This window comes from Delphinapterus leucas, chromosome 5 (genome assembly GCF_059928025.1).
Source record: "Delphinapterus leucas isolate spDelLeu-1000000601 "Yukka" chromosome 5, BTC_Dleu_Yukka2, whole genome shotgun sequence".
In the NCBI taxonomy this organism is placed as follows: Eukaryota; Metazoa; Chordata; class Mammalia; order Artiodactyla; family Monodontidae; genus Delphinapterus; species Delphinapterus leucas.
The window spans coordinates 3,956,536-3,970,703 of record NC_143133.1 but is presented as its reverse complement, the minus strand read 5'-3'; the positions used below and the strand labels follow the sequence as shown (position 1 = coordinate 3,970,703).

Sequence of the window (14,168 nt, the reverse complement as noted above, 5' to 3'; positions counted from 1 at the left end):
GTCCTCACAGGAGGAGTCCAAGGGAGGTTTGGCTACAAGTGAAAGAGATGTGACAATGGAAGCAGAGGCTGGAGGATTTGCTTCGAAGATGGAGGGTGGGCCACAAGCCACAGAATGCAGGTGCCTCTGGAAGCTGGAAAAAGCAAGGGAACAGGCTTTCCCCTGAAGCTTCCAGAAGGTGCAGAGGCCTTGATTTTAGCGCATAAGGACCATTTGGGCTTCTGACCGCCAGAACTGCATGATAACGCACGTGCCTTATTTTAAGTCACTGAGTTTGTGGTGATTTGTTCCAGCCCCCACTGGAAACTCTGCAGTCCCCTCTTTGGTGACGGCCCCCCAGCCAGCATCGGCCTCCCTCTCCTTGGAGCCTGTCGTCCACCAGGAACCCCTCAAGGACAGGGGGAGATGAAGAGGGCCTGGGATGGGGCGATGGAGGTGTTGGGATGCAATGTAAATGATTTAGGAGGAAGAGTCAGCAAGATGGATTAGCTGGGCAGTGGGGGCAGTATGGGGGCGGGGCAGCCAAGGATGGCCCCTGGCCCCGGGCGGTGTGACGTCCCCCTTAGAGTCTCCCAAGATTCTCTGGAGGTGTCCATCTGTCTGCTCTCTCTGTCCCACAGTGTCTGTCCTACTCACCAGGGGATGAAGTGACTGGCGCATAGTAGCTACTCAATAAACATATGTGGCAGGAATGAATTTGAACAAATAAAGAAATCTGAATTCCCAGTCCCAGTGTGATGCTTAAAGCATAAAAGAGCTGAACAAATGTTGAACGAAAGAGTGAATGAATGAATGCACTGATGTCCCAGTCTCTGGCAGGTGGCCTGGGTCTTGGGGCTAATGGCTACCTGAGGAATTGGATTTGCATTGTCCGGCGGAGTGAGGTGTTTCGGACGCTGCCATAGCTGGTGATGCAGTGGCAGGACTTTGCTTTAAACAGATCCCTCCTTCCCCGTCCAGAGAGAAGGGAGAGGGGCCCCTGTCCTCAGGGCCTTTGTACCTGCCCTTCCCTCTACCTGCGATGCTGTACTAGTTCCTCGGGCTGCCATACAACGTACCACACACTGGCTGCCTTTAGACAATGGAAATTGTTGTCTGCGGTCTAGAGGCTGGAAGTCTGGGATCCAGGTGTCGGCAGGGTTGGTTCCTTCTGGAGGATCTAGGGGAAATCTGCTCCATGCCCCTCTCCAGTCTTCTGGGGGTGGCTGGCAATCCTTGGTGTCTTTGCCTGTCTCCGTGGTCACATGACGTTCTCCCTGTGTGTCTCTGCCCACATTTCCTTCTTTCAACGACACCAGTCATTGGGTTGCGGCCCATCCTACTCTAGTATGACCTCATCTTAACTTAATTCCATCTGCAAAGACCCTATTTGCAAATAAAGGTCACATTCACGGGTTCTGGGTAGACATAAGTTTGGGGGAGACATTACTTAACCCAGTACAGGTGGCTTTCCCACAGCCAGGCACTTGGCACGTTCTCTTCCTTCCTTCCCTCCTCAGCCCAGACATCACCGGTCTGAGGGCCCTTCCCTGCCACGCTCTCTGAGACAGCAATCCACTGCCCCCTCCATCCCCCTACCCTGTTTATTCTTCTTCCCAGACCTTGTCTCCTTTGACACGGCTATAGTTTTGCTTATCTATCTATCACCCTCCTCCCCGGGCCCCACTAGAATGTAGGTTCCCGGGCAGCAGGGCCTAGATCCCACTGGCGCCCTGCTGTGGACCCACACCAGCAGGTGCCCTTGAGTGAGCAGGTATGAACAGGCTGCTGTGGCCACAGGTGGGGGACTAGGGGGGAGGCTGGACCCTGGGGAGGCAGCTGGGCCGGAGAGGGAAACAGGATGGAGGGAAGGAGTGGACTGCCCGGTGTCTGGAAGGCAGAATCGATCGCAGGTCTTAGAGATGCTTATTGGTGTGAGGTGAGGGGCCAAGAGGCTCAGAGCTTACCAGGCACCGAGCTCCAAGCACAGCTGTTCGTGTCAGGGGCGGGGGCGGTTCTAGAATTGCCTGGGTCTCTGGATCAGCCCTCTGCCAATGGGCCTCTGACTCCCTCCTTCCCAAAGAAAATCAATTCTCCCCAGTTACACCTCCAGTGGGGCTGCTTTGTTCTCTCCAGCGGGCCCTCCCTGGGGAGGCCAGGGGCGGGCAGAGGCCCAGGGGACCCTGCTGGGGGTCCGGCGGGGCGGCCCCTGCTGGAGTTCCCAGGGAGTCAGAGGGCAGGGGCTGCCTTCTGTCCTGGCCTGGGAAGGACCTTGGGGCTTGAGGACTTCCAGGGACATGGGGCCACTAAGCACAAAGGCCACAAACACAGCCCATCTTCCTGGAGCCTCAGTGAAACAGAAGGCTTGGGGAAGAAGCAGGGAGGAAGCACCGCCCTATAGAAAGTGCTGAGGATGTACTATGGGATGGAATTGAAACACTGCCAGTGGGGTGCGGTGTTTACGCTGAGCAGCTCCAGGCCTCCCCCAGGAGCCCAGGCTACACTGGGCAAGTCTGACACTCACGGCCCGGTCCAGCCCCTCCGTGGGCCCCGGTCCAGCCCCTCCGTGGGCCCAGAGAGGGGAAGGGGCTGCTTGGGCCGCCTGCAGGCCGGGCTCCACACGGTGCTAGGGTCCGAGGACAGGAATCCAGGTGACTGCCCCGCCCCACTTCCACCTCCCATAAGCTGGGATTGGCCGCCCTTGGCCCTGGAGCTCAGCTCCATGCAGGCAGGTCTCAGTGGTGATCAGAAAGATGGACGGCCCCAGGGGGCACCGGCACGGCAGGCCTCAGTAGCCTTGGGCTCCCACTCCTGGCCCCGTCCCCGCCTTGGGGTGAGCCTCCTGACCGGTCAGAAGACAGGACAGCCTGGGAGAAGCTGAGGTCTCTGGAATAACGCACGTTGGTTTAAGGACTGGAGGCAAAGTGCGGCCTGGGCCTGACCATGTGTCCAGCTCTCTGCGGCCGCAGCACGTTTGAACCAGCTGGTCACAAGGAGTGCTGGGTGCTGAGCTTCAGCATGGAATTAATCCCATGTCCCGACGTGTTGGTTGCTGTGATATTGCCTGTGACGTCTTATCTCCCTCTCACTGCTGCGGCCGCTCTGGGCGGAGGTTAGATCTCAGAGATTCTCTCCTGCAGCCCTTGCCTTACGGACAGGAAAGTGGGCACCCCCCTGGGCGGCAGGGACTGGCCCCGGCCTGGCTGTGGCGAGTGGATGCTGACACCCACTGGCCGGCACAGGGATTGGGTCTGATTCCCAGCAGCTCTGGAGCTTGGGTACTTGCTGCCGCCACTGCAGCCCTGTGGGTGCACGTGGTCAGGGTGGAGGGTGCAGCTCGCTGGAAGAACTCAGGGTCCAGAGAGGGAAACAGACAAGCAGACAGGCCTCAGGGCAGCGGGGAACTTCTAGAGAGCAAACAGGACTCCAGCTGCTCGTGGGGGGCCCGTGCTCGCATCCTGAGTCGGCCACCTGTCAGCTGAGTGATTTCAGGCCACTCCGAGCCTCCTCCCGGCCCTCTGGTCATCTTCGAGTTGGACGTAATCTGTCCAGGTTTTCCGAGGAATCAAACAGATGGAAGGACTTGGACGTGGCCAGTACATATGAGACCCTTTGTAACCAGTGAGACGCAGATACAGTAAAGCTAACATAGACCGTGGACCGCCCAGGGCAGGTGGCTCGTGGGAAGACAGGCTGGCATTCGCAGCTCCAGACCTATGCTAGTGCTGGGTGTCCCTGAGGGGGCCCCAGTCTCCTCCTGGTCCCCTGGGGCATGCTGCTCCGGGGAAAGGGAGAGGATACACCCGAGGGTGTCCTGGGCGCTGCACCCACACTGGCGGGGGACACCGTGTGGGCTGGATACCTCCGCACGTGGAGGGGCCTGTCACTGACAGCTGTCTTCCTGTCCTCCCAGGTCATCGGACTTCGGGACGTCCTACACCAAGCTTACCCTTCAGCCTGGCATCACTACCGTCATCGACAACTTCTACATCTGCCCGACCAACAAGAGAAAGGTAGGCTCTGCACGGCGGGAGCCGCTGCCGCCTTGCTTCTCCGGGATCCTGACGGCGGGGCGGAGGTGTTTACCTCCCAGCTCCCTGCGTCACCCTTCCCGCTTCCGCCTGAAATCATTTGGATGAATTAAGTTTTAAAGCAGCAGCTGGGCCTTGGGAGAAAGTTTGTCCTGGTGCGTTTGTTTTCCCCTGCCCTGGGCCAGCATCCATCCAGGTAGAGCGGGGTAGGGGCAGGGGTGGCCACTCTGGAGGGGAGAAAGAATGTCTCGTTTTGGTCTGGCGTCCTTGGATAGCAGCGAGGAGGGGTCCCGATCTCCTGCAGGGTCTTTTAGTTGTTGATTTGGTTTTGATTTGGCTTTGGTGTCTCATCTGAGCTTTACTTTCTGTTTTCTCGGTCTGAGCGTGTCTTCTGACTCTGCTCTCTGCCTGACTGTGGGATCAGGGAACTTTGTCGTTTCCAGGCTACGGCCGCCTCCACCGGGTTCCGTGAGAAGACCCTTTTGCAAAGCCATGGTTGCCTCCTAGCCACCTCGGGACCCCAGACTGAGGTCAGAGGAAGCACCCAGGGCAGAGCCGTCCTGTGCACTTGACTCCATGCAGGGAAGTAGACCATTGTCACAGAGAGGAACTTGGACAGATCAGGTTCCTCCTGGGAAATGGGATGTCACGCCAGAGAATTGTGACGTTGGGGATTAGAACCCAGAGCCCAGCCCACGGGCACCGATGGATGCTCTGACGCAACGTAGAGCCCGGAAAACCTCTGTAGACTGATGAGAGTCCCGGGAAGAGAGTCATCATTGCCAGATGGCCGGATGCGGAGGGCACTGGAGGGTTTGCCGGTCACGCTGACGGCACATTATTGGGGTCAGAGGAGTCGGTGCGTGCGTGAACTTGGCAGGTTCTGCAGGGACCGAGGCCCCATTGTGGAGGTTTCGGAACGTGAGGACTGATGTGCATTGCCGTTCCCTGGGAGCTGTCCAGGGAATCTTGATTGGCACTTTTTAATGGGATGTCAGCTTTCTAAAGCAGGTCTCTCCCCTCTGCCAACACCCTTCCTGGACTTTTAATGCTGTAAAAGCTTCCTGATGGACAGAATTGGAATGCAGAGGTGGGGAGGGCTGCTGGAGAGGGGGGAACTTCACAGGGACACCGGTGCCTGCCCGGAGGGGGCTCGGGACTGAACAGAGAGAGGCAGGGGTTTGGTTTTGCCCGGGTCTCCCTGGGCCCTGCTCGGGGACTTCACGTGCACGATCTCACTCTGTCCCACAGGGGCCGAGGAAGGAGGTGTTATTAACCCATTTTCCAGGGCAGAAAACTGAGGCACAGGAAGGTGAGACTTAGCACTTAATCACACAGCTGGTGGTGGGAGGTCTGGATTTGACCCCAGCCTCATGTGGATTCAGAGCTGAGGGGTTTTCTTGTGCAGGAGTGAGAGCAAGTACGGGGGAATGACCCCCCAACTACCACCCGACCCCGACTCCCCGCAGCTCAGCCCGCGTGCTCCCCGAGCTGTCCCCGTCCCGTGTCTGGTCGGCCCCAGCCCGGGCTGGTGAGGGGTCAGCGCTGGGATGCAGCCCTTGCTCTGCTGGGAGCTCAGTGCTTTTCCCGCGTGCCGTCCCCGCTCTCTGAGCCACAGGGTTCTCTTGGGGGGCGGGGGGGTCAGCAAGGGAAATGCCCAGGCGGCACCCTAGCCCAGGCCTGGGTGCAGCAGCATGTACATAGAACAGGGACCTTCGTTGGCCAGGAGAGCTGAGTGCTTGGAAGGGGCAAGGACAGACATCCTGCTTCCCTGCCCGCTGTCATCTCTCTCCCTGGGGCCACTGTGATTTGGATGCGAGACAAGGGAGGGCTGCCGCGGGCTGGTGCTGACCCAAGCCAGAGGCCCCCCCCATCACCCCCAAACTCCAGCCAGTAGTGGACACGGGAGGCCATGCCGCGCATCTCCTGTACGTCCTCCAATTTCTATCTGTCTAGCCAGCCCGGTCCTGGAAGCTTCTTCCAAGCTGACCCTGCTGTCCCTCACCAGCTGGGAGGACCCACAGGTGCCCAGATGTGACGGTGGCTCCAGGGCCGGCCCCAAACGCCATGTCCTCCTTTGGAAACGAGAAAGGCAGAGGCAACAGTGGCAGTCACAGAACGGGGAGTCTCTGAGGCGTGAGGTCAGGGGAGGCTGCCGGGCTGCCAGCAGCGAGTCCAGACAGACCCTGGTCCTGCGCGAAGTAGCCTCTGCTGAGCCTGTGTCCTGCTGTGAAGGGGGTGGCTGGGGGTTAATGAGATGATGGGCGGGGGCTCAGCAAAGGGGCTTCTAGGTCACGTAGGGCATCCGGGCAGGCAAAGGGCACCAGGAGTGAAGCATCAGTTTTGGCTACCTGGGGGTTCGGGGCAGATGGAGAGCTGGGGGCTCTGATTGGGGTGCTCAGCAGAACCTCCTCTGCAGGCAACGTTGGGCTAGGGATGCAGGCAGGGAGACGTGTGCATCTTTAAAAAAAGATAGGACATGATCGGCGATGCCTGTGAGAGGTTATTTGATAATTTGGACATTTAGCCTGGAAATATCGCTGGGGATAGAGGCTGGGTCTGGTCGGCCGCTGTGCCCAGCACAAACACTCAGCCAATGTTAAAGGATGAATGCATGCATGCATGCATGAATGAATGAATGAATGAGCGAGTGCCACAAGCTGCAGCCGGTCCCGCTGAGTGGATGCTATTGCCGAGTCGCCCACCTGATCCGCAGACTCCACCTGCACCTGGATGGGGCCTGTAGGCGTGGAGCCCGAGGCTCCTTCCTGGGGTTGCGTGGGGCACCCTGCATTTGTAGGGTAGCCTGAGGGACAGCACCCAGGCCGGGGAGCCCTGTCCTCAGTCCAGTTCTGCCATGACCCTCCAGCGAGGGGACATCAGGGAGGTCCCAAGGTGTCTCATCTCTTAACGGGGGCAGTGATGGAGGGGAGATTGACAGGTGAGTGCTGAAAGAACCTCACTCATTACCCTGCCACTTAAGATATCCGCTGAATCACGGCTCCCAAGTGTGTCCCCTTTCCAATCTCTGGCACCTGTGAATGTCACCTTATGTTTTAAATGCATGTAGGAGCAGAAAAGCCACAGTCCCTGTCACAGAAAAAGCTGATGTGAGACCATGTCAAGTAAAGAACCGGAAGCCACGGGGGCTGGAGAAGGTAGAGGGGAGATTTGGGGGCCACGGGCTGGTCTTCCAACTTCTGAAGGGCGGGCCTAGGGATCGGGAAGCAGTCCAGGCAGACTGCTTGGTGGAAACTGGATTTTACTCAGGTCCATCTCCTCAACTGTGCACAGCCCCTAGCACTCAGCCAACACTCAGGAAATACGGGTGCAATGGGCTGGACTGGAGATGGGGTGGGACCCCTTCAGGGAAAGAGATTTCCATTTAATAAAAGGAAAAATTTCCCCCTGTCATTGCATTCATTTTTTCGTTCATCTGTAGCTTCTCAATTCCTAAGCCACCCACTGGCGATCATTCTCAGTATGCCAGGCCCTAGGCCAGAACCACACGTCAATCATAGTCATTTATTTGTGCAGAGGTGGGGCATGACTGGGGGGTTTACATCATCCCTGCATTGCCCAGATGAGAAAACAGAGGCTCGGGGGAAGCTGGGAGAATAGTCCAGGTCACCCAGCTGGTAGGTAGAAAAGCTGTCACCAATGCATCAAACATATTGTGTCTCTGTACTTGGCATTGAGCAAGGATTTAAATCCAGTTCTGCTAGATGCCAGAGCCCCCTCTGTCATACCTTTGAACTCACCAGGCACCCTGGGGCAAAGTTCCAGGGGGCAGATGGGGTTCCCCATGTCTGTGCAAGCCCAGCGCAGCCTGCTGTGCTGGAAGTGGGGAGTGTGTAACCCGCTGTGGCTGGACAGGGCTCGATCTGACCACAGCTGAGCTGTGTGACTCAGGGCAGATCCTGTTTCTTCTCCAGGCCTCAGTGTCTCCCTCCATAAGATCAGGAGGTTGAACTGGGGGTTCTCCAAAGCCCCTTCCATCTCCGGCATTCTGGGCTCTCCTGGTCTCCTCCCAGGGGAAGAGCAGCAGCTGGGGAATGAGATGCACGTGGGCAGAGCCCAGACTCTGCTCTGTTTACCACGTGTCTTGGCTTCTCCTCCGCAAGAGGGCAGGTTTCACCAGATGTCCAAGCTCTGTCTCAATCCGACCCCCATCCATTCAGCAGATGTGGGTCGAGGTCCTACTGTGTGCCAGGCTGCATGCTTGGTGCTGGAGGGTGAGAACCCTGGGTCCAATCTTGTAAATATCAGTTGTACATTAAGCACCTACTATGTGCTGGGGCCCTTTGCTGGGCGCTGGGATGTGAAGGTGAACTGGACAGGCAACTTGATCCTTCCTGAACCTTTGAGGCTCTGGTGGAGCCCTGAGAAACCGAACCCCTCCTGCTGCTTTTTTGTGGGAGGAACAAGAAAAGGGGCCAAAGTCGGCCTCTAGCGGGACAGGTTTACCCCAGAGTGAGTGTGATCTGGGAAAAGATGGGGTTCTTCATTTGCAGGGGCGCCCGCTTCAGCATGAGCGGAGGGTCTACCTCTCTAGTTATTGGCAATGGACGGGCTTTGCAGGAAGATGTGAATGCTATTAGGAGTCCATTCAACAATTACAGGCTAAGCAGTACTTTATAGCTTCTTAAGAGGCCACTTTGCAACCTGTCTTACAAAATGAATTCCCTTTTATTTTTGTCTTGCCTGTAGTATAATCAGAGCCCCCGCCTTGATGCCCACGGGCGAGGCATTCTACCATTGTCATGGCGTGACCTGAGACCCCGGGGGCCCTGAGGATCCCTCAGCATCCCCCGTATGCCTTCCGTGCTGTCTGAGTACCCGATTTGGCTTTGGACTACCAGCACATTTCTGACTCAGCATGAGAACCCCATGGCACGGGGAGAGGGTGTGAGGGCACAGCCCGGGGGAGCTGGCCGCGGCATGGAATTGCTTTCAAGTGTCGTGTGAATTTTCACTTTACTTCATGATATATCAGTGTTGGTTTGAATACTAAGATCACACACACACACACACACACACACACACACACACACATTTTCAACAAAAAGTCTTTGTTAACCTGATGACCCAGGACAATACTCTTGTTTTAAGCCTCAGAACCCCTGTCCCAGCCACCAGCGTGGACCCTCTTGGGTACATGACTCCTAATTGGAGAAGCACAAGGTCAGGACAAGATCTCCATCAATTCATCTATTCATTCATTCCGCTCACTCACCTGAGACGTTTTGAGAAAATGCCACATGCCGAGCACTCAGGATCGAAAACTGAATCTGACCAAAATCTTGCCTTCGAGAAACTCAGTGTCGCAGAGAGCGAACCGTGGCTGGTCGCGATGAGGAAGAGCCCGAGCTGCAAAGGCTCTTTATGTATTGGGCTCCGTGTTAGGAGCGTTATGTACGTTATCTCTGATCCCTGCAACCCCTGGCAGAGTCAGGGCTTGTGCGCCATCTCACAGGAGAAGGGACTGAGGCCAGACAGGTCCTGGAGCTTCTCCGAGTTCACACGCCAGTGGACAGCCGAGTCAGGGTTTGCACGCTGCCCAGGTGGCCCTACTGTCACTGCCCTTCCCACTGCCGGGTCCACCTTTGAGCAGCTCTGTTCCCACACCTAACAGCCTGTCCTCAGGGTCACCGAGGCCGCCCCCTCCAGGCGGCGGGAAGCCTAAGGGAGAGGGCACAGGCCTGGGAGCCGGGTTCAGATCCCAGTGCAGCAGTTGAACCAAGCTCTCTGGACCTCAGAGCTCTCCCTGGGGAGACGGGTGGTGCTGTCTCCCGCCCCTGCTGCCCCATTGGTGCAACTGTGTCCTGCAGCTGAGGTGAGGCCGGGGCTTGTGAATTATTCTACAGCCCGTGGCATGTCTGCTTCCGTGGGACTCTCAGTGTGTGAAAACATGGAAGTAAGCACCTTCTTCCACTCTTTGTCTCTGGATGTCTTTTCTGTTCCAGGTGTAGAACAGGTCCTAGGCACTCTCTGTCTCTCCATCTCTGCCTCTGTCTCTCTCTCCTCTACTCAGTTCCCCTGCCTTTTATCCCAAACCTGGTCTCCAACCCTGAGCCCCCTCACTAGTATAGAGGCCCCTCCAGGCCCTCCCGGCTGTGGAGGCCCTACCCATTACCTGGCAGCCCCTCCCCTCCGGTGTGGAGACCCCACTCCCTCCCTGCTGTGGAAGCCCCGCCCCCTCCCTGGTATAGACGCCCCACCCCTTCCTGGTATGGAGGCCCCGCCCCTTACCTGGCAGCCCCTCCCCTCCAGTGTGGAGGCCTCACCCCCTCCCTGCTGTGGAAGCCCTGCCCCTTCCCTGGTATAGAGGCCCCGCCCCTTTCTAGTATGGAGGCACTTTCCCTTCCCTGCTGTGGAGGCTCCTCCTCTCTAGTGCAGAGGCCCCGCCCTGCTGTCGAGGCCCCACCCCTTTCTGGGTGGAGCCCCGCCCCTCTTCCCTGGCAGCGGACCTCTTGGATCAGTCCCCGTCTTGTTTCCTGTTTTGGCCCCGCGGTGCATGGTGGTGGTCGGCCCTCGGGAGGGAGCCGAGGTTAGCTCAGTCCCATGGACACGGCCACCTGCAGACCCTCCTGTTGCTCAGAGGACTGCTCGGTGGGGCGATCTCTGTCGGTTCTCCTCACATGGAGAGTAGCAGCCCCTGGCAGACTTGCTGCCCGCTGTGTCCTGCGGGATCCCCAGACCCTGTTTCCAGAAGCTTGGAAGCCCAGGATCTGCCTGTGTGTTTAAAAAGCGTTCCAAGCAGCAAGGACTTCGTTTTGTTGGTTTCTCCTCTCATTGACATGCTTGTGCAACTGTGTTGTACTTTGCTTTGAAATCTTCTTCCCGAGTGTTGACCAGCATTTCCCTGTTCCGGCCCAAACACCTGACCAAGGACATGCCATGAGGAAGGGACCGGGGCACAGAGTGGTAGGAACCCAGCTTTGAGGGGGTTCGCATCCTGGTGTCTCCCCTTCCTGGTTCTCTGAGGTGTAATTTGGGGATTAAATGAGATGATGCACGATGTACCACAGTGCCTGGCCCCCGTGTCGAAGATGCAGTGTCTGCGTTGTACAGCATCAGGGGGCTAGTGCCCCCACCTCTGAGCCAGGCCAGTGCACGGGCTTGCAGGCACAGTGCCTGGCACACAGCGGGGACTCTGAGAGGACCAACCTCGCCACTGTGCATCTTACCCAGGCCTAACAGTGCCATCAGACCTGAGCCTGGACCCCTACTCTGTCCTCCCGTCATCCTGGGAGGACCTGCCTTCTCCCTATTGTCAGAAAATGGGCTTGAGATGCACATTGGACGTGAGGCAGCAAGCTCAGGGGTGTCCATATCTGATCTGGGCTGCTGCAGAGCTGGCCACATCTGCGTCTGTGGCTTTCCATGGCACAGGGACATGGGCGCCCTGGTGCGGTGCCTTCACATGTAGCGCTTACGCTCAGGACGCCTCACCAGACCCTGGGACCTGGGCCTAGACCGGGGCTGCCACTTGAATGTGAAACGCTCGGGGAGACGCCAGATGCACCCTCTTGGTGTGTGCTCCATTGACGTGAGGAGAGGCTGGGCACCCACAGCATTAGTCCTCTGGGATGGGAGGTGGGCAGGTCTTGTTGATTTTTGTTTCTGCTGTAGATTTTTGCCTGCCAGGGAGCATTCATGGCACCCTGTGCTCCTGCATGCTTGCAAATTGAAGTCATGCCTGGGTGACACTCTCCAGGCAGGATGCACGCAGGCCGTTGGTGGGGGGACCCAGGCCTCCCTGGGAGCCCCGAGTGGGCTGTTCTCAAGGACGAGGCTGGAAGGGTCCATGGGATGAGATCAGATGTGCTGGTTTGCTTATCTTTTAAGAAAGTTCTTTTGTTGTGGTGGGGAGGCTGGCGTGGACTGAAGGAGAGTCCACTCTTCACCCATCCATCCATCCATCCACCCACCCATCTAGCCATCCATCCACCCACCCACCCATCCATCCACCCACCCACCCATCCATCCACCCACCCACCCATCCATCCACCCACCCACCCATCCATCCACCCACCTACCCATCCACCCACCCACCCATCCACCCACCCACCCATCCACCCACCCACCCATCCACCCACCCACCCATCCACCCACCCATCCATCCACCCACCCACCCATCCATCCATCCACCCACACACCCATCTAGCCATCCATCCATCCACCCATCCACCCATCTATCCATCCATCCAGCCTTCCAGCCATCCACCCACCCACCCACCCATCTACCCATCCACTCACCCACCCATCTAGCCATTCACCCACCCACCCATCTAGCCACCCATGCACCCATCCATCCATCGACCTGTCCGTCCACCCACCCATCCATCCATCCACCCACCCACCCATCTAGCCATCCACCCACCCATCCACCCACCCACCCATTCATCCACCCACCCACCCACCCATCTACCCCCATCCACCCACCCACCCATCCACCCATCCACCCACCCACCCATCCACCCATCCATCCACTCACCCACCCACCCATCCATCCACTCATTCAGCCATCTGATGGGCATCTGTGTGGCTCCAACACCTGTGGGGTCCAGGTGAGCAATGATGAGGCTGATCCTGGGTGGGCAGGTTCACGGGGAGGGCAGGGACACGGTCAGGAGACATGTTGTGATTAGATGATGCCCCCAGTCTTCTGGTATGAGCAGTGGGTGAATGGGGGTGCTGTTTCCTGATACAGGGGAGGCCCTGGAGAGGTGGTAGACCTTAGGGGGAGCATGAAGAACCCAGGATGGGATACACTGTGTCCATTGGCCTGCAGCCTCCAGAGGTGATGCCCAGGAGGCCCTCAGTGTGGCCAGGCCAGAGCAGGAGACAAGTCAGGGCTGGCAGCACAGAAGAGCTGTGTGTGCCCACTGCGGTTCTGATTCCATGGGGTGGGCTCTCAGGGGGCTCCCCTCAGCCTGGGCAGGCCTCTTTCCTGTTCCGGAGTTCTCTGGTCAGCCTTGGCACACTGGACGAGGCAGATGGGGTGGAGTCTGATCCCCAGCACCCCCAGCTCTCTGAGGGTAAAGCCAGGACTCCCGAACCCCGCCCGCACGGTCCCCAGGTGTCACCCCCTTCCCCAGATTGGCGCTCAGGACGTGGCCAGATGCCCTGAGATCAGTTACCAGGGGTGGGAGCCCAGGCCCGGTGGGAAGACAAACCCGATTGCGGGGGCCTGCGGGGGCTGGGAAGTAGACCTAGTGCCGCACGGGCCTTCGCTTCCAGTCAGCGATGTGCTCCATGCTCCATTTCCCCGGAACACCGAGTGTCCTCTCCTGTCCATGAGAAAAATGGCTCAGTTGGGCCTGTCGGTATACAGAGCTTCTGTCTCAGAAAGAGTGAAACTCTCGAAACTTCAGCTAATGTGTGGAAAATGATGCCCTCTTAAAGCAAGTAGGTTGTTGCAGGAGAGAGGAGAGAAAGGGAAAAAGCCTTACTTCTCAGAAAACACGTCTCCTGGGCTCCGGCCTCTGGAACTAATAAACAGAGAGGGAAAGAGACTCTGGATTTACTCTGTCTTCTGCAGATGGTGTGGATTTTGAAACCCCGAACGCCACAACCACAAAATCAAGTAGAATGTAAAAGGGCCATCCCGGGGGCGTCTCGGGGCCCCCACCTGTGTGTCAGGGGCTTCATCCTCTTTGGCGGGATCCCAGGGACCCCCTGATGCACACCTACTGTGCTCTGCTCAGTGCTCTGTGTGTGCACGTGTCCGTCCATCCGGGCCGGGTGGAGTGAGAGGGACAGAGGCCGGGCTGGGGCCGGGGAGGCGAGAGCGATGGGGAATCACCCAGGGGCACAGTGGCACCCCAAGGCAGTGACTGCAGCTGACATGTTAGAGATGAGGAAACAGAGGCTCACGGAGTGAGGTGATGGGGTGGCGAGCGGGACGTGCACGTGTCTCTCGGGGCCCCACGTCACATGAATCCCCACTCTCCCGTCGCTGCAGGCCCTGGGAGGCCCTGGTGTTTGCCAGACCTGTTGCCCTCACTTGACCCATAAATTGAAGCCTTTGGCTGGCTCTGTCTTCAGGGCAAACCAGGGTGTGTGTCCTTGGCCCAGAACCACCTTTGCTGCATCACAGAGACCTGGGAGGTGGGGGATCGCCATCCCGGGGAGCTCAGACACTTTGAGGGG

The 14,168-nt window shown here is 58.1% G+C and overlaps 1 protein-coding gene across 1 annotated transcript in view; it reads left to right on the top strand.

The window, feature by feature from the left end:
• Nucleotides 1–14,168, top strand: part of SORCS2 (sortilin related VPS10 domain containing receptor 2) — a 277,519-nt gene that overhangs the window by 101,901 nt on the left and 161,450 nt on the right. Inside the window, exon 4 of the mRNA XM_089911353.1 lies at nt 3,893–3,992. Within this exon, the coding sequence (XP_089767479.1) occupies nt 3,893–3,992 (100 nt within the window). The remainder of the gene's footprint in view (nt 1–3,892; nt 3,993–14,168) is intronic.